The following is a 26,487-nucleotide window of genomic DNA, read 5'->3' on the forward strand; positions in this document are numbered from 1 at the left end:
GTGAAAAACTGCATCTGCTGCCTGTGTGTCTCTGAGAGAAGACCAAATACAGGAAGTGTGGGTAGGATAAGCAGGACTCTGTGCAGGCTGTTGGCTTGTTAATCATCCTTCTGTGTGACCCAGGGGCATGTAACAGAGCCTCAGTGCACAGAGCCCTGCTTGTCCTCACTGCACAGTACCCTGCTTGTCCTCAGTGCACAGAGCCTTGCTTGTCCTCAGTGCACAGAGCCCTGCTTGTCCTTAGTGCATAGAGCCCTGCTTGCCTCAGTGTACAAAGCCCTGCTTGTCCTCGGTGCACAGAGCCCTGCTTGTCCTCAGTGTACAGAGCCCTGCTTGTCCTCTCTCTGCACAGAGCCCTGATTGTCCTCAGTGCAAGAGCCCTGCTTGTCCTCAGTGCACAGAGCCCTGCTTGTCCTCAGTTTACAGAGACCTGCTTGTCCTCACTGCACAGAGCCCTGCTTGTCCTCGATGCAAGAGCCCTGCTTGTCCTCGGTGCAAGAGCCCTGCTTGTCCTCAATGTACAGAGCCCTGCTTGTCCTCAGTGTACAGAGTCCTGCTTGTCCTCAGTGTACAGATCCCTGCTTGTCCTCAATGCACAGATCCCTGCTTGTCCTCAGTTTACAGAGCCCTGCTTGTCCTCAGTGCACAGAGCCCTACTTGTCCTCAGTGTACAGAGCCCTGCTTGTCCTCAGTGCACAGAGCCCTGCTTTTCCTCACTGTGCAGAGCCCCGCTTGTCCTCAGTGTACAGAGCCCTGCTTGTCCTCAGTGCACAGAGCCCTGCTTGTCCTTAGTGCATAGAGCCCTGCTTGCCTCAGTGTACAAAGCCCTGCTTGTCCTCGGTGCACAGAGCCCTGCTTGTCCTCAGTGTACAGAGCCCTGCTTGTCCTCTCTCTGCACAGAGCCCTGATTGTCCTCAGTGCAAGAGCCCTGCTTGTCCTCAGTGCACAGAGCCCTGCTTGTCCTCAGTTTACAGAGACCTGCTTGTCCTCACTGCACAGAGCCCTGCTTGTCCTCGATGCAAGAGCCCTGCTTGTCCTCGGTGCAAGAGCCCTGCTTGTCCTCAATGTACAGAGCCCTGCTTGTCCTCAGTGTACAGAGTCCTGCTTGTCCTCAGTGTACAGATCCCTGCTTGTCCTCAATGCACAGATCCCTGCTTGTCCTCAGTTTACAGAGCCCTGCTTGTCCTCAGTGCACAGAGCCCTACTTGTCCTCAGTGTACAGAGCCCTGCTTGTCCTCAGTGCACAGAGCCCTGCTTTTCCTCACTGTGCAGAGCCCCGCTTGTCCTCAGTGTACAGAGCCCTGCTTGTCCTCAGTGCACAGAGCCCTGCTTGTCCTCACTGCAAAGAGCCCTAGTTGTCCTCAGTGTACAAAGCCCTGCTTGTCCTCAGTGCACAGAGCCCTGCTTGTCCTCAGTGTACAGATCCCTTCTTGTCCTTAGTGTACAGAGCCCTGCTTACCCTCAGTGCAAAGAGCCCTGCTTGTCCTCAGTGTACAGATCCCTTCTTGTCCTCAGTGTACAGATCCCTGCTTGTCCTCAGTGCACAGAGCCCTGCTTGTCCTCAGTGTACAGATCCCTGCTTTTCCTCTCTCTGCACAGAGCCCTGCTTGTCCTCAGTGCAAGAGCCCTGCTTGTCCTCAGTGCACAGAGCCCTGCTTGTCCTCACTGCACAGAGCCCTGCTTGTCCTCGGTGTACAGAGCCCTGCTTGTCCTCAGTGTACAGAGTCCTGCTTGTCCTCAGTGTACAGATCCCTGCTTGTCCTCAGTGCACAGATCCCTGCCTGTCCTCAGTTTACAGAGCCCTGGTTGTCCTCAGTGCACAGAGCCCTACTTGTCCTCAGTGTACAGAGCCCTGCTTGCCCTCACTGTGCAAAACCCCCGCTTGTCCTCGTGTACAGAGCCCTGCTTGTTCTCAGTGCACAGAGCCCTGCTTGTCCTCACTGCATAGAGCCCTGCTTGTCCTCAGTGTACAAAGCCCTGCTTGCCCTCAGTGCACAGAGCCCTGCTTGTCCTCAGTGTACAGAGCCCTGCTTGTCCTCTCTCTGCACAGAGCCCTGCTTGTCCTCAGTTAACAGAGCCCTGCTTGTCCTCAGTGTACAGAGCCCTGCTTGTCCTCAGTGTACAGGGCCCTGCTTGTCCTCAGTGTACAGAGCCCTGCTTGTCCTCAGTGCACAGAGCCATGCTTGTCCTCAGTGTAGAGAGCCCTGCTTGTCCTCAGTGTACAGATCCCTGCTTGTCCTCAGTGCACAGATCCCTGCTTGTCCTCAGTGTCCAGAGCCCTGCTTTTCCTCAGTGCACAGATCCCTGCTTGTCCTCAGTGTACAGAGCCCTGCTTGTCCTCAGTGCACAGAGCCCTGCTTGTCCTCAGTGTACAGAGCCCTGCTTGTCCTCAGTGTACAGAGCCCTGCTTGTCCTCAGTGCACAGAGCCCTGCTTTTCCTCACTGTGCAGAGCCCCGCTTGTCCTCAGTGTACAGAGCCCTGCTTGTCCTCAGTGTACAGATCCCTGCTTGTCCTCAATGCACAGATCCCTGCTTGTCCTCAGTTTACAGAGCCCTGCTTGTCCTCAGTGCACAGAGCCCTACTTGTCCTCAGTGTACAGAGCCCTGCTTGTCCTCAGTGCACAGAGCCCTGCTTTTCCTCACTGTGCAGAGCCCCGCTTGTCCTCAGTGTACAGAGCCCTGCTTGTCCTCAGTGCACAGAGCCCTGCTTGTCCTCACTGCAAAGAGCCCTAGTTGTCCTCAGTGTACAAAGCCCTGCTTGTCCTCAGTGCACAGAGCCCTGCTTGTCCTCAGTGTACAGATCCCTTCTTGTCCTTAGTGTACAGAGCCCTGCTTACCCTCAGTGCAAAGAGCCCTGCTTGTCCTCAGTGTACAGATCCCTTCTTGTCCTCAGTGTACAGATCCCTGCTTGTCCTCAGTGCACAGAGCCCTGCTTGTCCTCAGTGTACAGATCCCTGCTTTTCCTCTCTCTGCACAGAGCCCTGCTTGTCCTCAGTGCAAGAGCCCTGCTTGTCCTCAGTGCACAGAGCCCTGCTTGTCCTCACTGCACAGAGCCCTGCTTGTCCTCGGTGTACAGAGCCCTGCTTGTCCTCAGTGTACAGAGTCCTGCTTGTCCTCAGTGTACAGATCCCTGCTTGTCCTCAGTGCACAGATCCCTGCTTGTCCTCAGTTTACAGAGCCCTGCTTGTCCTCAGTGCACAGAGCCCTACTTGTCCTCAGTGTACAGAGCCCTGCTTGCCCTCACTGTGCAAAACCCCCGCTTGTCCTCGTGTACAGAGCCCTGCTTGTTCTCAGTGCACAGAGCCCTGCTTGTCCTCACTGCATAGAGCCCTGCTTGTCCTCAGTGTACAAAGCCCTGCTTGCCCTCAGTGCACAGAGCCCTGCTTGTCCTCAGTGTACAGAGCCCTGCTTGTCCTCTCTCTGCACAGAGCCCTGCTTGTCCTCAGTTAACAGAGCCCTGCTTGTCCTCAGTGTACAGAGCCCTGCTTGTCCTCAGTGTACAGGGCCCTGCTTGTCCTCAGTGTACAGAGCCCTGCTTGTCCTCAGTGCACAGAGCCATGCTTGTCCTCAGTGTAGAGAGCCCTGCTTGTCCTCAGTGTACAGATCCCTGCTTGTCCTCAGTGCACAGATCCCTGCTTGTCCTCAGTGTCCAGAGCCCTGCTTTTCCTCAGTGCACAGATCCCTGCTTGTCCTCAGTGTACAGAGCCCTGCTTGTCCTCAGTGCACAGAGCCCTGCTTGTCCTCAGTGTACAGAGCCCTGCTTGTCCTCAGTGTACAGAGCCCTGCTTGTCCTCAGTGCACAGAGCCCTGCTTTTCCTCACTGTGCAGAGCCCCGCTTGTCCTCAGTGTACAGAGCCCTGCTTGTCCTCAGTGCACAGAGCCCTGCTTGTCCTCACTGCAAAGAGCCCTAGTTGTCCTCAGTGTACAAAGCCCTGCTTGTCCTCAGTGCACAGAGCCCTGCTTGTCCTCAGTGTACAGATCCCTTCTTGTCCTTAGTGTACAGAGCCCTGCTTGCCCTCAGTGCAAAGAGCCCTGCTTGTCCTCAGTGTACAGATCCCTTCTTGTCCTCAGTGTACAGAGTCCTGCTTGTCCTCAGTGTACAGATCCCTGCTTGTCCTCAGTGCACAGATCCCTGCTTGTCCTCAGTTTACAGAGCCCTGCTTGTCGTCAGTGCACAGAGCCCTACTTGTCCTCAGTGTGCAGAGCCCTGCTTGCCCTCACTGTGCAAAACCCCCGCTTGTCCTCGTGTACAGAGCCCTGCTTGTTCTCAGTGCACAGAGCCCTGCTTGTCCTCACTGCATAGAGCCCTGCTTGTCCTAAGTGTACAAAGCCCTGCTTGCCCTCAGTGCACAGAGCCCTGCTTGTCCTCAGTGTACAGAGCCCTGCTTGTCCTCTCTCTGCACAGAGCCCTGCTTGTCCTCAGTGCACAGAGCCCTGCTTGTCCTCAGTGTACAGAGCCCTGCTTGTCCTCAGTGTACAGAGCCCTGCTTGTCCTCAGTGTACAGAGCCCTGCTTGTCCTCAGTGCACAGAGCCATGCTTGTCCTCAGTGTAGAGAGCCCTGCTTGTCCTCAGTGTACAGATCCCTGCTTGTCCTCAGTGCACAGATCCCTGCTTGTCCTCAGTGTACAGATCCCTGCTTGTCCTCAGTGCACAGATCCCTGCTTGTCCTCAGTGCACAGAGCCCTGCTTTTCCTCACTGCACAGATCCCTGCTTGTCCTCAGTGTACAGAGCCCTGCTTGTCCTCAGTGCACAGAGCCCTGCTTGTCCTCAGTGTACAGAGCCCTGCTTGTCCTCAGTGTACAGAGCCCTGCTTGTCCTCAGTGCACAGAGCCCTGCTTTTCCTCACTGTGCAGAGCCCCGCTTGTCCTCAGTGTACAGAGCCCTGCTTGTCCTCAGTGCACATAGCCCTGCTTGTCCTCACTGCAAAGAGCCCTAGTTGTCCTCAGTGTACAAAGCCCTGCTTGTCCTCAGTGCACAGAGCCCTGCTTGTCCTCAGTGTACAGATCCCTTCTTGTCCTTAGTGTACAGAGCCCTACTTGCCCTCAGTGCAAAGAGCCCTGCTTGTCCTCAGTGTACAGATCCCTTCTTGTCCTCAGTGTACAGAGCCCTGCTTGTCCTCAGTGCACAGAGCCCTGCTTGTCCTCAGTGTACAGATCCCTGCTTTTCCTCTCTCTGCACAGAGCCCTGCTTGTCCTCAGTGCAAGAGCCCTGCTTGTCCTCAGTGCACAGAGCCCTGCTTGTCCTCACTGCACAGAGCCCTGCTTGTCCTCGGTGTACAGAGCCCTGCTTGTCCTCAGTGTAAAGAGTCCTGCTTGTCCTCAGTGTACAGATCCCTGCTTGTCCTCAGTGCACAGATCCCTGCTTGTCCTCAGTTTACAGAGCCCTGCTTGTCCTCAGTGCACAGATCCCTGCTTGTCCTCAGTTTACAAAGCCCTGCTTGTCCTCAGTGCACAGAGCCCTACTTGTCCTCAGTGTACAGAGCCCTGCTTGCCCTCACTGTGCAAAACCCCCGCTTGTCCTCGTGTACAGAGCCCTGCTTGTTCTCAGTGCACAGAGCCCTGCTTGTCCTCACTGCATAGAGCCCTGCTTGTCCTCAGTGTACAAAGCCCTGCTTGCCCTCAGTGCACAGAGCCCTGCTTGTCCTCAGTGTACAGAGCCCTGCTTGTCCTCTCTCTGCACAGAGCCCTGCTTGTCCTCAGTGCACAGAGCCCTGCTTGTCCTCAGTGTACAGAGCCCTGCTTGTCCTCAGTGTACAGAGCCCTGCTTGTCCTCAGTGTACAGAGCCCTGCTTGTCCTCAGTGTACAGAGCCCTGCTTGTCCTCAGTGCACAGAGCCATGCTTGTCCTCAGTGTAGAGAGCCCTGCTTGTCCTCAGTGTACAGATCCCTGCTTGTCCTCAGTGTACAGAGCCCTGCTTGTCCTCAGTGCACAGAGCCCTGCTTTTCCTCACTGTGCAGAGCCCCGCTTGTCCTCAGTGTACAGAGCCCTGCTTGTCCCCAGTGCACATAGCCCTGCTTGTCCTCACTGCAAAGAGCTCTAGTTGTCCTCAGTGTACAAAGCCCTGCTTGTCCTCAGTGCACAGAGCCCTGCTTGTCCTCAGTGTACAGATCCCTTCTTGTCCTTAGTGTACAGAGCCCTGCTTGCCCTCAGTGCAAAGAGCCCTGCTTGTCCTCAGTGTACAGATCCCTTCTTGTCCTCAGTGTACAGAGCCCTGCTTGTCCTCAGTGCACAGAGCCCTGCTTGTCCTCAGTGTACAGATCCCTGCTTTTCCTCTCTCTGCACAGAGCCCTGCTTGTCCTCAGTGCAAGAGCCCTGCTTGTCCTCAGTGCACAGAGCCCTGCTTGTCCTCACTGCACAGAGCCCTGCTTGTCCTCGGTGTACAGAGCCCTGCTTGTCCTCAGTGTACAGAGTCCTGCTTGTCCTCAGTGTACAGATCCCTGCTTGTCCTCAGTGCACAGATCCCTGCTTGTCCTCAGTTTACAGAGCCCTGCTTGTCCTCAGTGCACAGATCCCTGCTTGTCCTCAGTTTACAGAGCCCTGCTTGTCCTCAGTGCACAGAGCCCTACTTGTCCTCAGTGTACAGAGCCCTGCTTGCCCTCACTGTGCAAAACCCCCGCTTGTCCTCGTGTACAGAGCCCTGCTTGTTCTCAGTGCACAGAGCCCTGCTTGTCCTCACTGCATAGAGCCCTGCTTGTCCTCAGTGTACAAAGCCCTGCTTGCCCTCAGTGCACAGAGCCCTGCTTGTCCTCAGTGTACAGAGCCCTGCTTGTCCTCAGTTTACAAAGCCCTGCTTGTCCTCAGTGCACAGAGCCCTACTTGTCCTCAGTGTACAGAGCCCTGCTTGCCCTCACTGTGCAAAACCCCTGCTTGTCCTCGTGTACAGAGCCCTGCTTGTTCTAAGTGCACAGAGCCCTGCTTGTCCTCACTGCATAGAGCCCTGCTTGTCCTCAGTGTACAGAGCCCTGCTTGTCCTCAGTGTACAGATCCCTGCTTGTCCTCAATGCACAGATCCCTGCTTGTCCTCAGTTTACAGAGCCCTGCTTGTCCTCAGTGCACAGAGCCCTACTTGTCCTCAGTGTACAGAGCCCTGCTTGTCCTCAGTGCACAGAGCCCTGCTTTTCCTCACTGTGCAGAGCCCCGCTTGTCCTCAGTGTACAGAGCCCTGCTTGTCCTCACTGTACAGAGCCCTGCTTGTCCTCAGTGCACAGAGCCATGCTTGTCCTCAGTGTAGAGAGCCCTGCTTGTCCTCAGTGTACAGATCCCTGCTTGTCCTCAGTGTACAGAGCCCTGCTTGTCCTCAGTGCAAGAGCCCTGCTTGTCCTCAGTGCACAGAGCCCTGCTTGTCCTCACTGCACAGAGCCCTGCTTGTCCTCGGTGTACAGAGCCCTGCTTGTCCTCAGTGTACAGAGTCCTGCTTGTCCTCAATGTACAGATCCCTGCTTGTCCTCAGTGTACAAAGCCCTGCTTGCCCTCAGTGCACAGAGCCCTGCTTGTCCTCAGTGCACAGATCCCTGCTTGTCCTCAGTTTACAAAGCCCTGCTTGTCCTCAGTGCACAGAGCCCTACTTGTCCTCAGTGTACAGAGCCCTGCTTGCCCTCACTGTGCAAAACCCCCGCTTGTCCTCGTGTACAGAGCCCTGCTTGTTCTCAGTGCACAGAGCCCTGCTTGTCCTCACTGCATAGAGCCCTGCTTGTCCTCAGTGTACAAAGCCCTGCTTGCCCTCAGTGCACAGAGCCCTGCTTGTCCTCAGTGTACAGAGCCCTGCTTGTCCTCTCTCTGCACAGAGCCCTGCTTGTCCTCAGTGCACAGAGCCCTGCTTGTCCTCAGTGTACAGAGCCCTGCTTGTCCTCAGTGTACAGAGCCCTGCTTGTCCTCAGTGTACAGAGCCCTGCTTGTCCTCAGTGTACAGAGCCCTGCTTGTCCTCAGTGCACAGAGCCATGCTTGTCCTCAGTGTAGAGAGCCCTGCTTGTCCTCAGTGTACAGATCCCTGCTTGTCCTCAGTGCACAGAGCCCTGCTTGTCCTCAGTGTACAGAGCCCTCCTTTTCCTCAGTGCACAGATCCCTGCTTGTCCTCAGTGTACAGAGCCCTGCTTGTCCTCAGTGTACAGAGCCCTGCTTGTCCTCAGTGTACAGAGCCCTGCTTGTCCATCCACACTTCCTGTATTTGGTCTCCTCACAGAGACACATAGGCAATAGCTGCAGGGACAAAAAATATACACATTTTCTAACCAATGTATATAACAAATATACATATAATGTTATTTTCTACATTATATAAAAGTTTTTGATAAAGATAGGTACACTTTAAGAAAAGCTGCATTGCCGGTTTAGCTCAAAGACAAAAATAACCTCCCTTTACCATAGTTCAGGTAAGTCTCTCATGTAGTTACTGTACAATGCCATGCATTTGTTTATTATTAATATACCCATATATTTTTTTATTATTATTTTATGATAAAATGCACTGCTCTGTTGTTCTCACCTATGCCTGATGAAGCTGCTTAAGCAGTGAAACGCGTTGCATTCTGGGTAAATAAACACCTTGTCTCTCACCTACCTGTTTGGTCTGTGTCCACCGCCACACTGAGCCGGCTTCTCCTTTGAAGCTGCTTACTCCTATACATATCCTTGGGCCAGAGGGCTGCGTACACCTTATACTATCTGCTCACCATTGTTGTGTATGTGCTTACACAACTTTACCAGGTGAGCAGCTTACATGCCTTTGTAAACATTTTATTATCCTCTTTTATTACACCACGGAGCGCTGTTTCCTGTTTTTTCCAGATAATCTGGCATAGAGCAGCATGAAACTACTAAGAAATTTTCTTTAAACAGTTATACATACCTTTATTATCATCATGACATTTGATCTCATCTTCAGCACAAACACTGAAAATAAAAATACAAGAATACTTGTGATATTCATAAAAAGCATACAAGGTACATATAATATGTTTATGTAATTATTAGTGCTGCTTACCTGCATATTAGTACAGATAAAATAGGTAGCTCGAAAAAAAAATAAGTTTGTATCTGGCTAGATGTCTCTCATGGCAAGTTAACACGGGCAGATTTGTTGCAGATTTTTTTAAAATCTGTTCCATTTATCTGAAAGGGGCTTTTAGGCTGGGTTCACATATGTCCGGCATAGGTGAACTAAGCCTAGGTTTCTACGCAACTGATGCCACAACTGATGACAAGTTGTCATCAGTTGTATGGCATCCGGAGTCCCTTGTTGCTTTCCTCTTTCCAGTGCCCTCCGGCGTGTCCAACCATCCGGCGTCAAAATTGAGACACTGGATGATTGTGAACTGTCCCATTGAAAATAATGGGATCAGTTCTAGCATCAGTTTCCCTCTGGTGCACGTCGGAGAGAAACTATGCCGGATGCCTGATATATGTGAACCTAGCCTTACAGATACATGTTGCATGAACAACCCCATTTAAATAAATAGAACTAATTTTAAGTTAATAAAATTTTGGCAATAAATTTGCCATGTACGAATATACCCACGGGGTTTGTCTAGTGTCTGAGAGTCAATCTACATAAAGTGTACCTAGATTGAAAAATAAATAAATAAAAATGTCTGACAGGTCAATGATCGCTAAAATGAAGAAGTTAAATGCTTGGCTAAGCACTGCACGGCACTCCTTCCTTTCAGCTCAGCTCTCTTTGAATAGCTGAGTGCACGATGTACAGATTAAGTGAGAGCATAAAGGAAGGGGCACAGAGCTCCTCCAATTGCTTCTACACCTTCATTCTAGCAGTTGGTGGGGGTCTCAGCACCTAAACCCCCACCAACCAAAACTTCAGGCACTATGACATGTCAGAAGTTTGCTAAGAGTCTGCGTACACTTAAATGGGCACGGTCAGATACAAAGACTTTTATATGTTGTACATCTTGACAAAACATTAAAGGGGTTATCCAGGATTAGAAAAACAGAGCTAAATTCTTTCAAAAACAGCTCCACTTCTGTCCAGGTTGTGTGTGGTATTATAATTTGACTTCATTCACTTCAATGAGTTGCAGAACCACTGAGCTGCAGAACCACACCACACCTGGAGTGGCTTTTGAAATAAATTAGCTCTGTTTTTCTATTCCTGGATAACTCTTTTAACCTTTCTAATATACTTCATAAGAAAAATGTGTTTCCTTTTTATTTTTTTATAGAAATCATGGCTTATAAAATCATGGCTTTGTCCAAGCTGAAGAACAGGCATGGACAGTGTCCAGTAAGTGAGGGTGAGCCAGCACTCCTCTGTGCTTTCACCTGTCTGCTAGCACTCCTCTGTGCTCTCTCCTGTCTGATAACACTTCTCTGTGCTCTCTCCTGTCTGATAGGACTCCTCTGTGCTCTCTCCTGTCTGATAGGACTCCTCTGTGCTCTCTCCTGTCTGATAGTATTCCTCTGTGCTCTCTCCTGTCTGATAGGACTCCTCTGTGCTCTCTCCTGTCTGATAGCACTCCTCTGTGCTCTCTCCTGTCTGATGGCACTCCTCTGCACTCTCTGCTGTCTGATAGGACTCCTCTGTGCTCTCTCCTGTCTGATAGCACTACTCTGTGCTCTCTCCTGTCTGATAGCACTCCTCTGTGCTCTCTCCTGTCTGATAGTATTCCTCTGTGCTCTCTCCTGTCTGATAGGACTCCTCTGTGCTCTCTCCTGTCTGATAGGACTCCTCTGTGCTCTCTCCTGTCTGATAGCACTCCTCTGTGCTCTCTCCTGTCTGATAGCACTCCTCTGTGCTCTCTCCTGTCTGATAGGACTCCTCTGTGCTCTCTCCTGTCTGATAGCACTACTCTGTGCTCTCTCCTGTCTGATAGCACTCCTCTGTGCTCTCTCCTGTCTTATATTACTCCTATCTGCTCTCTCCTGTATGATAGTATGTCTCTGTGCTCTCTCCTGTCTGATAGTATTCCTCTGTGCTCTCTCCTGTCTGATAGGACTCCTCTGTGCTCTCTCCTGTCTGATAGGACTCCTCTGTGCTCTCTCTTGTCTGATAGCACTCCTCTGTGCTCTCTCCTGTCTGATAGCACTCCTCTGTGCTCTCTCCTGTCTGATAGGACTCCTCTGTGCTCTCTCCTGTCTGATAGCACTACTCTGTGCTCTTTCCTGTCTGATAGCACTCCTCTGTGCTCTCTCCTGTCTTATATTACTCCTCTCTGCTCTCTCCGGTATGATAGTATGTCTCTGTGCTCTCTCCTGTCTGAAAGCACTCCTCTATGCTCTCTCCTGTCTGATAGCACTCCTCTGTGCTCTCTCCTGTCTGATAGTACTCCTCTGTGATCTCTCCTGTCTGATAGTACTCCTCTGTGCTCTCTCCTGTCTGATAGCACTCCTCTGTGCTCTCTCATGTCTGATAGGACTCCTTTGTGCTCTATCCTGTCTGATAGGACTCCTCTGTGCTGTCTCCTGTCTGATAGCACTCCTTTGTGCTCTCTCCTGTCTGATAGTATTCCTCTGTGTTCTTTCCTGTCTGATAGCACTCCTCTGTGCTCTCTCCTGTCTGATAGCACTCCTCTGTGCTCTTTTACTGTCTGATAGGACTCCTCTGTGCTCTCTCCTGTCTGATAGGACTCCTCTGTGCTCTCTCCTGTCTGATAGGACTCCTCTGTGCTCTCTCCTGTGTGAATGTACTCCTATGTACTCTCTCCTGTCCTATCAGACACAGAAAAGTGCTAGCCCACCTTCACTTACTGGACTTTTTCCATGCCTGTGCTTCAGCTTGGACAAAACCATGATTTTTATAAGGGTATGTTATCACTACGGAATTTTCACGGATTCCGCAGTGTGAAAATAACATTAGTGTGAATGGGTCTCTGCGATACCTGTTCACACTGCGGAATTTCCGCGGCGGACAATTCCGCTGCTGAAATTGTTCTGCGCAAAGAAAGAACATGTTCATTCTTTGTGCGGATTCCGCGAGCACTGCATAGCCATCAATGGTGACGGCTCAGTGCCCCGCGGCCCTAGCGCCAAAGCACACCCGGCGGCGGCCGCCAGGCGGAATCTCCGATTCCGTAGTGTGAACGAGGCCTAAAAAAGAAATAACATTTTCTTATGAAGTACTGTATATTAGAAAAGTTAATGTTTTGCCAAGATGTATAACATATAAAAAGTTTTTGTATCGGACGGTGCCTATTTAAAATCTTTTATACATACGGGGCAATTGATGAATACCTTTGCACTGGTATTTTAACATTCGTAGCAGATCTTCAAATTAGTACCAAAATATGTAACCTAAAGTGGGCAGGGTTAACCTGGGGAGAGCAGATGCACCAGGTTTCCAACAGTCCAAGATGCACCAAATTTATTAAGGACCATGGCACATTTTACTCCAATGAATTTCAGTTTAAGACTGAAGTATGGAATGCCTGTCTATATAAATTTTTGCCCGGCCTACTACAAATGATTGCTGTAAAAAGGAATGCTTTTCTTTTTGATTAATGAAGCTCCCACTGGTGATGCATACATTATAAGATTTTTTCAGCAGAACCTGACTGTAAAATCTACTTTTTGAGAAATTTTCCATGTAACCGCTCTAGGGAGAAAAAAAATGAAATAATGAATTTCCTTACCAACCTGGTCTAACGTTTGAATCTGCAAAAGCTTTGGACTTGTCAAGCTCCAGACATTTTAGTGTATGTTTACACAGAAGGTATTTTGAAGAATTTTTTATGAGGAAAATGTCAAATGAGTTGGTCAAGAAAATGTGCATCTAAATTTAACTTTTGGATTTTAGACAAGGATTTTTTTAAAACAGTGTGGTTATGATCCTTTTTTTTCAGTTAAAGGGATACTCCGCCCCTAGACATCTTATCCGTATGATCGCAGGGGTCCTGCCACTTGAGACCCATGCGATCTCTGTGCTGCACCCGGTGTTCATTTAGAGTGTCAGGTTCAACACTGGAGGCTCGTCATGTCACGGCCGCGCCCCGCTCATCACGTCATGGCCTTGCACTGTCAATGCAAGTCTATGGGAGGGGGCATGATAGCGCCCCGCTCGTGATGTCATGACCACACCCTGTCAATGCAAGTCTATGGGAGGGGGCGTGATAACGCCCCGCTTAGGACGTCATAGCCACACCCTGTCAATGCAAGTCTATATGAGGGGGAGTGATAGTGCCCCACTCATGATATCATGACCTCTCCCTGTCAATGCAAGTCTATGGGAGGGGGCATGATAGAGCCCCGGATGGGACGTCATGGCCACGCCCCATCAATGCAAGTCTATGGGCGGCCGTCATGCCCCCTCCCATAGACTTGAATTGAGGGGGTATGACCATGACGTCACGAGCGGGATGTGACCATGATGTCAAGAGCCTCTGCATCACCAGTCATCCAACATGGATCATGTGGATTCCTGGGAGAAAACACTTTTTCCAGGAGATTTCTCCAGCTGTAAGAAAACCTTACAAATTGTCCAAGCTACCAAAGATACCACTTGCAGCAAAATGGATTAAAGTGAACCTATGATTACTTACATTAACATGTTCATTTACATTCGTAATGGATAAAAAATAAGCCTAAAAATGTTGGCACTTTTTTCTCCAATTATGGATAAAAATCAACGTGTACAATTTTCACCCGTTTTCCTACTTTGTGAACCTGACATTAGATCCATAAAATTGATTTCTATCCCCTCCTTTTTTTTGTTTTAACATGTGCTGCACTCTTCCCCACCCCCTCAGCCCAACCCTATATAAGTAGTAGTTAGCTACACATGGGCCATTTCTTTCCTAGCAGTCTCCCAGTCTGACTGGGAGAGCATGGTAAGTGAGCGATTACACCTTGTTCACACTGGTGTGGTGCTGTGCGGCGTCCGTTTCTGCCGTGGTGCCGTGTCTGCGGGGAGTGCGGCCCATAGACTGGTTTGAGTGGCATTGGGGCTGCTCTGCCGGTGGGTCGTTCCCCCCTGTGGGCATTGGTGTCGCAGCGGTGGTGGTCGCCGCCCGGTGCTGCGCCATTTTATGCTAGGGACGTTAGGGACCCACTCTAAATAGGTGGCCTTGACGTGGCGAGTGGGCTTGTACTTTTTGATCAAAAATGTATACTAACAACCTGTTAGTTTTTGATATTATGCTGAGAAGCAATCAGATCATTATAAAAGATTGTAGATGTGCACCATGTCTGTTTTTCTATCCGAAATCTCATAAAATGTTTTTCACTGACAGAGTTAGGCTGGGTTCACACTACGATTTGTAACTACGGTTCCCGTATACGGCTGGGAGGAGGGGGCGGGGCTTAATCGCGGCGCCCGCACTCAGCCGTATTCGGGAAGCATATTTAATGCATGTCTATGAGCCGACCGGAGTGAACCGCAGCCTCCGGTTGGCTGCTTTTACGGCCGTATGCGGTTTCCCGACCGTAGGCAAAAATGCGGTCGACCACGTTTTTGCCTGCGGTCGGGAAACCGCATACGGCCGAAAAAGCAGCCGATGGGAGGCTGCGGTTCACTCCGGTCGGCTCATAGACATGCATTAAATACGGTTCCTGTATACTGCTGAGTGCAGGGGCGCCGCGATTAAGCCCCGCCCCACCTCCTCCCAGCCGTAAACGGGAACCGTAGTTACAAATTGTAGTGTAAACCCAGCCTTAAAATTGCTATACTTTTTGTTTTGTTTATTAAAAAAAAGGCTCTTGTTTTGTCCCATGATGTAGTTTTTAATGGTGCCAGCTGCAGATAGGAGCCAGCACTTACTGGGTATAGAGCAGGCTCAACTCCCAAGTCCATGCCATACTTCTTCACCTGACCCATGACATAAGTGTATGTCATGGGTAAATAAGGGGTTAAAGGGGTACTCCAGTGGAATTTTTTTTTTAAATCAACTGGTGCCAAAAAGATAAAGAGATTTGAAATGACTTCTATTGAAAAATCTTAATCCTTCCAGTACTTATCAGCTGTATTATACTACAGAGGAAGTTGTATAGTTCTTTTCTGTTTGCCCACAGTGCTCTCTGCTGACACTCTTTTTATTAGAAAACTACAAAACTTATCAAATACAAAACACAAAGCAAGCTTAACCAGCTATAACATTAATAAACAATACTCTAGAACCAAAAACAAAACCTCATAAACAAAACCCTGCCTAACCGGCCAGCCCAGCTTTTACTAAGATACTAAAATACAAAGATATTAAAATATGCCCAAAATATCTAATAAAACACTCACACGCTTACCGAAAATGAACATAAGAAAAATAAATAAATAAAATAGCACAACTTGGCTTGTCAAAATATAAACATAAAAGTTATCATTACCCGACTATAACTCGAACAGAAACAGAAACGTAGCAAGCACACCTAAAAAAAAATAATAATAATAAAAAAAAAAATATATATATATTTTTTTTTTATTTTTTTATTTTTTATATTTTTTTATCTTTTTTATATGTGCGAAGGTTAATTGATTTACTCATTTAACCTGTGTTTGTGGGAAGGGCGGTACTCACTCTTAAAAGCCGCGGCTCCCCTCGGTCAGTACGCCACGGCTCTCGCGTTGTTTGGGTCCGTGACGTCAGACGCCAGAGGAAGTTCCCCTGTCGAAGCTTTGTCGCAGGTTAGTAAAAGGTGCTGGGTTAGGGGGTGTCGGCGGAGGGTCACCTTTGGTATTCAGGTTTCGCTGGGCTCCGTGGTGACCCCCCGTGCTGTTATGTGCACTCGCTTCCGGCTGCATAGCTCTGCACTCCAGGGGCATGTATTTGCTGTTTGTCGGGTGCCGGGTACCCTGCCTGTCGCATGCCTGCATTGTTTATTGTTTAGTGGCCACGTCGGGCTGATGTCAGATGTCGCACGCTTCCGGCTGCTCGGCTCTGCACGTCGGGGGGGTGGGGGGTGGGGGTTCAGTTGGAGGTGTCTTTGGAGCTCAGGTCTTTTATGGGGTTCCGCAGTTACCTCCCGTCTCTGTTGTTTTACGCTGCTTGTTCCTTCTAGCCTCAGTAGGTTTTCTCAGTCATGTTGTGATAACAGTGCTCGTTATTGCTAATGCTAGTCGCTACCACATGTTTGTGTTTCGCCTTTATAAATTAACTCTGCCTCGTTCCTGTATATTCTACCATTCATACTATTTATTCCCAGTCGCTTCTCAAATCCCATGCTATTTCCCATTTCATGTATTTTTCTCTTGCTGCTTGCTACTAACTTTTTAATCGTTTAGTTATAGCTCATGAGTCATCCTGCGGTTGTTAGTATGCTACTTTCTCTTTACAGCATTGTTAGTCTGTGCCTGTAGTTTGGTAAAAAAAAAAAAAGGGGAGAGTAAAGAGTAGGTGTTGTTAATGATGTTTGGTTCCCTGTGGGGGGGGGGAGGGGTTTCTGTTAAAAAAAAAAAAAATAGAGGGGTGTGGAATAGTGGACGTCTAGTTTCATTGGTCTATACAGTTTAATTGTATATCGTGGTTTCATTTCCCTGCTGCTTTTCTTAGTTCACGGTTAGTTCTCACTAATAAATCACCGTGTGCTTAGCTTCCCAGGTTACGTTCCCACTTCATACGTTGCTGATTCACTACTACTACTCCACTGCTGGTATGATATTATAACTCGGTCTCACATTGTTGGTTTTCCTTTGCTGCTTTACTTCATTGTTATGGTCTGGTCTCCTTATGGCGTTTATTGCTAGTCATAGTAGTTACCATATTCGTTCTTCTGCTAAGTCGGCTAGTAGCCTTGTCACCAAGGTGCATTGCACGTGGGCCGTATCTGTACTGCAATGATATTCGCTGTTAACTGGTTAAGTATGTTTGTTATGTCTGCTGGCAAAAAAAAATAAAAATCTCTGTCATGGTCTCCCGGTATGCTCTGTTGGGTGACGGTCCACGCCGGCTCTTATTTAGTCATGTGGTTTGTTTACCTTGTCTTGTTTCTATACATTTATTTAGCTTCTCCCCTCTCTAGCCCTTATTCGCTGTCTAATTAGGCGCCCTCTGTGTACCTAGTACTTGTCTTGTTGCTCCTGCCACTTTCCTCACTAGTCTATTTTTCGCTTTCCTCGCTGTGTTCCTAATCGTCGTCGTGTTCAGTACCCCAGTCACAAGTATCCTTGTTACTCGTGGTTGCCTACATGCAGTTGTCCCTTACAATTTTGTCTAGGTCAAGCTGTGAGTTTACGCATGTTTTCTGTTTCAGTATATTTATCAGAAGTCTACCTTCTACATTAGAGCGTCATCTTTTCATTCAGCATTGGTTGTGTATCTGTCTAGGCTCGAAGTTCGTCTTTTCGTGAGTCCGTTACTCCCTTGTCCCTGGCTCGGTCGCTTTGAAGGTATGAAAAAAAAAAAAAAAGGGTGGTTAATAAATAAAGGTATTAGTTAACGTGCAGCTTGGTCTGTTCTCCCCATCTCGCCTTTGGGGCTCGGTGCATTTCCTTCCCACTGACTCAACTCGTCCTTGGGTCTTCGTGTGGGTCCATGTTAGCTGGTGTTTAGTTATATGCCTGTGTGTTTTATCCAGCAGTTGTCCACGCTCGTTCTAGTGGCTTGATGTCTGCCGTCATCTACGTCGTGTTAGCATATCCATCCTCATACAGGTATGTGCAGTCTACACTGTTGGTGAGTTGTGATAGACGTTCTCTTTGTACGGCTTTCCTTTGAGCCCACAGTATTCACTCTGGTGGTCTCTTCTCGCTTTAGCCTCTACGTTGGTCCAGCGCTCTGTTCGTGTCAAGGTTGACCTACGTCGCTCAGTAATCAAGGTTGGTAAACTGTTCCTCCAGGCGCTGTCTTAAGTAGGATCGCGGTTCTTATTGCTTTTTTCTTTTAGGCACAGTCTGTTTGGAACTCTGAGAAGCACAGGTATTCATGTTTTAGTTGTTACCCATCACGTCCTTGGGTATGCCTTTACCCCCTACCCACTACGTCTCTGGGCCAGGGCTTCGTTTGTCACGAGTGACTCTCACGTAGCACGCAATTTGCATCTTTTCGTCACTACACATCACCCTTCACTTTCTAGTCTAATTACGTTTTAGACTTAGTTCCTTCACTACTGTTGTGTGGCATCCGTGGCTTTGGTTCCAAGTTGGTCTTGCGCTGATAGGTGAATTTCACTGTGGTGGGCTGCTGCCTTCTGGTGTCAGGGTTTGATTGTTATGTGTCTAATTTTCAGAAATGTCTTACGCTTCAGACATTGAAGATGCAGCCTCTGTTCTGGACAACGTCGCTAGAACGTCGGATCTGGGTAGCGTCCCCTCACTTCGCAACTGGACTATTCCCAAGCTGACGGCTGAACTCGTCCGCAAAGGCATCTCTTTCCCGGCCACTGCCCGCAAGGCGGAACTTTATCGTTTATTGGTCTCGGAGCAGTCAGGACTTTGTGATCAAGCAGGCACTAGCAGCGGAGAAGTGTTCATGCAGACACTTAATACGTCCATCCTGCAGTTGCATACTTTAATTAACTCGCTGTGTTCTAGAGTTGACTCTTTGGAGTGCAAGAATTCAGAAGTTCCCGCTTCTGCCCCAGTAGTTGGTTCGGTTCCTGCCGTTCCGCAGACGTCCGTTCCCCCTCAGGTTCCTGCTACTCCGCAGGTTTCAGTGTTACCGGTTGGACTTAACATGCTCGTGCCTAATATCGCACCAGCTCATTTCATTCCGGCTAATCTGAAGAAGGACATTCTCGATGGTTAGGACGTTAACCTCGCTTCCTTGCTTATTGCATCTCACGATGTTTCCGAGAACAAGACTATTGCTTGTGGTGAGGTGTCAGTGATCCTGAAAGCTAAGGACGTTAGGTTAAGTCACAAGCTTACACTAGCTGAATTCAGTATGGCGTTCGCCATTTATCATGACGTCTTGTGCTCAGTCAGGCCAGAGAGACGCGAAGAGCTTGATATGTATCTGTACAAAGTCACAGAATTAGCTCATAAATATGGTGGGTCCACGTTTTATGATTATCATAAATCATTTTCAGCTAAGGCTGCGGCTGCTCTAGTACAGTATAACTACACAGTCAATTGGGCGTTGGTTGACACCGAAATTTTTGCAATCCTTTTGCAGGTCTTAAAGCCCCAGTTTGCTCTCGGTGTCAATCCATCACCCATACCACCGAGTGGTGTAATACCGTTAATTCCCCAGCTGAAGTGACTCCCGGTACGTCCTCACCCACATTTCAGCCTAGGAATCAGAAACAGGCCGGCTTGATTGACAAACTAGGTAGACCCATTAAATATCTCGCAAATCTGCAATAATTACAATTTCGGCTCTTGCAATTATAACCAGTGTAGACTTTTACATGTTTGCGCAGTCTGTTTCAGAGCCCATCCTAAGTCCAGTTGTTCACAAAAGTCGAAAGCATGACTAGCTGTGATAGATGTCTTCTGTTTAGAATATTTTCTCGCTGATCACCCAGATAAGAGTTTTGTTCAATTTTTGCTTAATGGTTTCCGGTCAGGTTTCCATACAGGTTTTGTTACTTTACCCTCTGCTACGTATGAGTGTGACAATTTACGTTCTGCTCTAAGGGACCCTATGGTTGTAGATACCCTGTTACAAGCAGAAGTAGACAAGGGTTTTGTCATTGGTCCGTTTGATGAGCCCCCCTTTGACGTTTGGAGAGTAAGTCCACTAGGGTTGGTGGCTGGGAAATTCAGCAATAAACTACGTTTAATTTATGATTTGTCCGCCCTTTACTCTGCACACACACCTAGCTTAAATTCTCTTATCCCCGCAGGAAAATTTTCCTTGAAATATGCTTCCATAGATGAGGCAATAGCGGTCATCCTGAGCATGGGCGGTAACACGTGGCTGTCCAAGATCGACATATCTGATGCCTTTAAGCTCCTGCCCATTTTGCCTCAGTTATGGAAGTGGCACGGTATTAGGTGGCGTAACAAGTATTATTTTGCTGTGAAATTAACTTTTGGCGCTAGAAGCAGTCCTTGGTTGTTTGATAAATTTGCACAGGCCCTACACTGGCTCTTGGAAAACAGGTTCGACTGTTCCCATGTTATCCACTACTTGGACGACTTTTTGTTAGCAGTATTTCAGCAACTGGCGGTTCCGGTGTCAGATAAAAAAATTGAGGGCCCTTGCAAGTCACTGACCTTTTTAGGTATTATTCTGGACACACAGGCCGTGGAAGCCAGATTACCGTTTGACAAGCTCTCACATATTAGACAGACCATGCATGTTCTTGCCAATTCACCCAGGGTGACTAAGGTACAACTCCAATCCATTCTCGGCATGCTGAACTTTGCCATGCGTGTAATTCCACAGGGTAGGAGTTTTGTGTCCAGGTTGTTAGACGCTATGAATTCTGTACCTGGCCAAAATGATGTAGTCATGTTTGACAAACACGCGCTTGCTGATTTCGCCATGTGGCATACGTTCTTGGCTGACTGGAATGGGGTATCCTTTTTCACCCCTGGTATCGACAATGCCTCTCCTCTAGTTTTCTCTGATGCCTCCTCCTCAGTGGGTTTTGCAGCTATTTGGGAAAACCATTGGTTGGCTAGTGCTTGGCCAACAGAAGTATCCCTGTCTCCAGGTTTTAGCAGGTCATCAGCATTGTTCGAGTTGTACCCTATAGTTGCAGCTGCCGGTGTGTGGGGTCATCTATGGTTTAGGAAGTCAGTTCTGTTCGTTTCTGACAATGAAGCTACGGTGAATATTTTACTCAAAGGTAGATCCACATCCCCACAGGTTATGTCTTTGATGCGTAAACTAGTATGTTGTCATTGTCACATAATTTTCACTTCTCTAGTGCTCATATAGATGGTGTTAGAAATACGGCTGCCAATGCACTATCTAGGTTCAATTTTGCACTCTTCTTCCAGGTGATGCCAGAGGCCGATCAGTCAGGATGCACGGTTCCAGCGTTACACGATTTGATTTTGAATTAAATGCCTATATGTCTGTCGGTCCGGATTTGATTAATAGTTCACTTTCCCGTAACACTCTGAAAGTTTATCGTACGGCCTTTAATCTGTTTACCAAATTCTGTCAGTCTCACCCACATGACGACTTCCTTTCTGTGTCTTTTCTTTTAGCCTTTATAGGGTTTTGCCACTCCTCCTTACGGCTGGCATATAACACCATAAAAATCTATTTGGCAGGCATACAACACTTTGTTACCTTGAAGTTCCCGGATAGGGCGTCATTGTTTACATCGCATGCAGTCAAGGCTGCCCTTAAAGGGGTTGCTAAGAGCAGAGTACCAAAGCCTCCAGGTAGGCAGCCCATTTCAGGGTCTCTATTTAGGCAGCTGGCAGATGCCTTGGATCACTCCCCGTTTGGTTTACGTAATAGCTTGACACTAAAGGCAGCCCTCTTCTTAGGTTATTATGGCTTTCTGAGACCGGGCGAGTTCACGTGCAAAACTAGCACCCCACCGTTTCTCAAGTTTGGGCAATTGCAGCAAGCCACGGATCATTTCACTCTCGTGTTGCGCGACACAAAGACATCACTTCCCGGTCAGGAGGTGCACGTTAAATATTTTAAAACCTCTCACAAGTGGTGTCCGGTGTTGGTCTTCAATGCATTACTTGCTCTCCGTGTTCAATACAGTCTAGGGAGCCCGCTGTTATTGTTTGATAATGCTGCTCTTACTTCCTCAGTTTTGTACGTTATTTACGTGTTTTAGTTAAATCCTTAGGTCACGATGCTTCAGTTATATCCGGCCATTCGCTTCGGATAGGGGCAGCAGCATCGGCCTCTCGTCATGGCGTTCCTGCTCATGTCATCAGGAAGTTAGGTCGCTGGAAGTCCAGTGCGTATATGCGTTATGTTCCAAACCCGAAGGTGGAGATGCAATATGCTTTTGAATCACTTGTAATGTAATGCCTAATAAAGATTTGTGTGTTGATATCTGAGTTTTGCCCTCTTATTTTCCAAGGTGTACCCTTACGCGGCAGTATATGGCACAATTCAGACTGCCTAGTCTTAGCTGAGTTAGTTTTAGTTAGGTAGGCTCGCTATTCTATAGCACCGACCACAAATAATATATATATATATATTTTTTTTTTTTTTGTAAATAAAAATAATAATAGTAATAATAATAATAATAATCAAAATAATCATATCACACATACATTCACTTACAAAACGTCCAAATGAACTGGAGCCTCTATCCGGGACTAATGAAAATACCAAAGAAAACATAAAACAGACCAAATAACTGAAATAAACGAAATAAACCACATATCAACACAACAACTGGTCCGGCTACCATAACGCTATAACATGAAACAATATGAAACAATGTAGATATAACACAATATAGGTACAAATTTACTAAATGTACTATATAAATAAAATATAATATAAACAAAATATATGCACTACAGAAAACACCTACAAAATCAATAGAAAACCCTACACTAAAACTGTACCCTCACCCACACCACCCCTCCTGTACATGGGTCAGAGTCCATACCGTTCTTACAGTTCACAAAGTCCCATAACTGACCCATGTCAGGTCCCCCAAAGATGAACACCACCACCCACAAGCACACCCTCCCCACCTAACACTCCTCCCAACCAACTTATACACAAACTTATACACACTGAACCACAACCCACTTTAGGCCCAAGTTTGGTCGCCTGTAAGCCCTTCATATCATATCAGCTTAAAAATAAAACAAAAAGCTAGCGTGCACATGCATTAGCCCACCACCAGGGAGAAGGATGGCAGACTTGATACATTCAAAATAATTTTACACTCTTTCCCTAACTCCCCCTACAATTCTCCCTAATCCTATCCCTCCATTCAAACTAACCCTATTCTCATCCTATCTCTATCCCTATAACACTGTCCCTAACCAAAATAATGGTACTCTACCCAAAAGGTCTAGTACCTAGGGCACATCAAAAGAAAACCCTCTCCACAGGAGAGAAGCCCTACTGGTACCAAGACTGCCATACTCCAAAGACCTGATCTTCCCGAGGTCACCGGTGATGTTCCTACAGACCTCCACCTCGGAGAGGATTTTCTGTTGGGTCGACACTAAACACCGTGCATTCCACGTGTAGTACCTAACCACTAAACTAACTAAGAATAAAGTGCCCCGATCTCGGCCACCCAGGTTCCTGAATGCCCCATAAGCCCACTCCGGATAGGCAAGGCCGGCAAGTTGACTCCAGCCGATGGAAGCACCCACCCTGTTGTAAACCCCTATATTAAAGGGACAATGAAGCAGGAAGTGGTCCATGCTTTCCAGCGTGTCCCCGCACTCTTCTCGGGGACATCCCCGGTCATCAGAGTTCCTACACTTCAAATTGTCCCTCACATATAACTTCCCCTGAAAGCAGCGCCAGGCCAAGTCCCAAAATTTCTGGGGGATCCTTTTCATGTTTAAAAGGTACAACCCCACCCTCAGATCCCAACCTGGGCAATCCCTGAGCGCCAGAGGCTTCTGGAAGTTGGTCAACAGAACCCGTTTGTCAAGGAACTGCCTTGACTGGGTCCTGATCTCCCACACTCCCAGACCTCACCGACGTATCGCTTTCAGAGTCGGGGTAGCATAAGCCGGAAGATATCCGTGTGGCGTACGGAGGTCCTTCACTTGCCCTCCTGTCTCCCATTCCTGGAAGAAAGGCCGAAACCATTCCCTGCAGGAGAGTACCCACGGAGAAGAGCTCTCTGACCAGAGGTTTGAGATGTTAGCTTTCAAGAAGGTGTTGGTTAAGAACACCACAGGGTTTACCATAGATAAACCCCCTAGTCTCCTCGTGTGGTACGTAACCTCCCTCTTAACTTTGTTCATTCTGTTCCCCCATAACAGTTGGAAAAACAGGCTGTAGATCCTAGTGTAGTAAGCCTCTAGCAAGATACATACACTGCCCAGATAGATAAACAAGGGGAGCAGGTACGATTTGATCAGGTGTACCCTTTCCCTGAGGGTCATAGACCAACCCTTCCATTGGTCCACCTTCTGAGCGGCATCCTGGAGCTTACTATCCCAGTTTTTGGTGGGATAATCATCCTGGCAGAATATGATGCCCAAAACTTTTGCTGACTCTTGGGGCCCTGGAAGGGTGTCAGGGAGATCAAACGTGGGATCCCCCCCTCCCAGCCAGAGACTCTCACACTTATCCCGGTTGATCTTAGACCCGGATGCCTCCGAGTAGCGGTCCACTTCCGACATCACCACATCGACCTCCTCTCCCGAGGACATGAAAATGGTGACATCGTCAGCGTACGCCACCACTCTCTGGGCGACATCCAGCTCCGCCAGACTCATCCCACTCCCGCCAACGGCCCACAATCTACCCTCCGGATGAAGGGATCGATTGCGAACACGTATAAAAGCGGGCTCAAAGGACAATCCTGACGGACTCCGGACCCCACCTCAAAAGAGCTTCCAAACCAACCGTTCACAGTGGGAAACTCTCTATCCCTGCATACAAGATCTTAAGCCAATTAACAAAAGTACTCTGTAAGCCATATCTCAGGAGGATGGACCAGAGGTACTCGTGGTTCACCCGATCAAACGCTTTGGCCTGATCCAGGGACAGCAAGTACCCCTTCCAGAAACCGGCACTACTCCGCTCCACTGCCTCCCTGACACTAAGGACCGCACTTAAGGTGCTTCGGCCTGCAACAGAGCAGTGCTGGGCCCCCGAAAGGAGCCGGGGTGCAAACTTCACCAGCCGATTAAACAGTATCTTAGCCAGAAGCTTCCTGTCCGTATTGAGAAGAGCTATGGGCCTACAATTCTAAATACGGCTAGGATCTTTACCCTTTGACAGAAGAATCAGGGCGGACCTCCTCATTGAATTCGGTGCCCGAGGAGAGACACTCATTGAATACCTCAGTCAAGAGGGGAGCTAAAGACTCCTTAAAGGTCCTGTACCACTCGGATGTTAAGCCATCCAGACCAGGCGACTTCTTAGGGGCAAGCCCCTCGATCGCCAATCTCACTTCCTCTTCCCTGATTTCTTCTGCCAAAACATCAAGAGAGGGGTCTACCCCTGGCTCAGGAATGGTTTCAGCCAGGAAAACCAACATCTTGTCTCGATCTAGATCCTTCCTCCCCAAGAGGTGCGAGTAGAAGGATCTGACGACCTCCAAGATCCCTGATCTGGACCAATTCAGAGATCCTGTACTATCAATCAGTCTTGAAATGACTTTACTACTCACTGACATCTTACAGTTTCTGTAAGGGTAGGGCGAGCTGTACTTCCCAAAATCCCTCTCAAAAACCAAAGATGCGTGCCTATCGTACTGACACCCCATCAGCAAGGATTTCACTCTGGAGATATCCTCACGGCTACCTCCAGTCGAGACAAGAAGCTCGAGTTTCCTCCTCAGACCCTGATACAGGCGATAACTGTTCAGGGACCTGAGGCTCGAGAGCTGGCGGAAGAACCCCGCAACCCGCTTCTTGAATATCTCCCACCACTCTGACTTACTACTACATAGGCCCAGTAAAGGTACCTGACTCTGAAGAAAATCCTCAAAGGACTGTCTTATCTCTGCTTCCTCCAGGAGGGACGAATTGAGCTTCCAATAACCTTTTCCCATCCGGGGGGTCTCTGAAACATTCAGGGAAAACAAAATCATACAGTGGTCGGAGAACTCCACCTCAGCCACGGACACTGCGGAAGAGACGGCTTCCTCCTTTAAATAAAACCTGTCTATCCTAGACCTGCGACTACCTTGATGATAGGTGAAACCCGCGTGGCCTGAGGGGCTCCGGATGTGGGCGTCCTCTAGGCGAGCTTCTGTAGCTATGCTAATCAGTGCCACACTATCGCAAGTCAGCGGACCATTGGAGCCTCTCCTATCTCGGGACCTCGTGACATTATTGAAGTCCCCTCCAAAGATCACTTGCCGACTCGTAAAAAGAAAGGGCTTAATCCTCATAAAGAGATCTTTACGGCCCCGCTTAGTTTGCGGGGCGTAGATGTTAATGAGCCGGAGCTCTTGTCCCTTCATGAAGACATCTAAGATCAGGCACCTCCCCATTTCTAACTCAATAACCCGTCTGCATTCAACAGGAGCGGTAAAAAGGACCGTCCCCCCACTATACGGCTTAGCCGCAAGAGACCAGTGGGAGGGCCCGCGCCTCCACTCTCTTCTGGCTTTTACCAGGGAGGCTAGATCTGACAACCTGGTCTCTTGCAGATACAAAATGTCGGCTTCAACGCGGCCGAGAAAATCAAAGGCTGCGAATCTAGCCGTATCTGATTTTATGCTGGCACAGTTAATGGATGCCAACGTCAGTGGGGTGAGTGCCGCCATCCTGGGTGATTGAGTTAGATGGCCTCACCCCTTAAACCTTCTTCCTCTCCTTCCCTCCACCCCCATCTGAATCGGAGGAAGACCCTTTGCCTCTTTTTAAACTCAGGGATATATCCATCCCAAGATCTTTATCTCCAGCATCTGGTGTTACCTCAGCCCCTGAGGAAACTGCCCCAGAGGAAGGAGGCTCGGCACCTCCCGGAGGCCGCACAGCCTCCTGACCCTCGAGAAGAGGAGGGGAGATGGTATCCCCAAGGGCCTCATATCGATTTGAAAGGACGATCAGAGGGTCAGAGACTGAGTTGTTCCTTCT

At 48.7% G+C, this 26,487-nt stretch overlaps 1 protein-coding gene across 1 annotated transcript in view; it reads right to left on the bottom strand.

The window, feature by feature from the left end:
* The window catches only part of LOC130277500 (mucin-5AC-like), a 255,045-nt gene that overhangs the window by 70,234 nt on the left and 158,324 nt on the right, over positions 1-26,487 (bottom strand). The window contains exon 28 of the mRNA XM_056528176.1: positions 8,848-8,891. Within this exon, the coding sequence (XP_056384151.1) occupies positions 8,848-8,891 (44 nt within the window). The remainder of the gene's footprint in view (positions 1-8,847; positions 8,892-26,487) is intronic.

The sequence above is a fragment of the Hyla sarda genome, chromosome 6 (assembly GCF_029499605.1).
Source record: "Hyla sarda isolate aHylSar1 chromosome 6, aHylSar1.hap1, whole genome shotgun sequence".
In the NCBI taxonomy this organism is placed as follows: Eukaryota; Metazoa; Chordata; class Amphibia; order Anura; family Hylidae; genus Hyla; species Hyla sarda.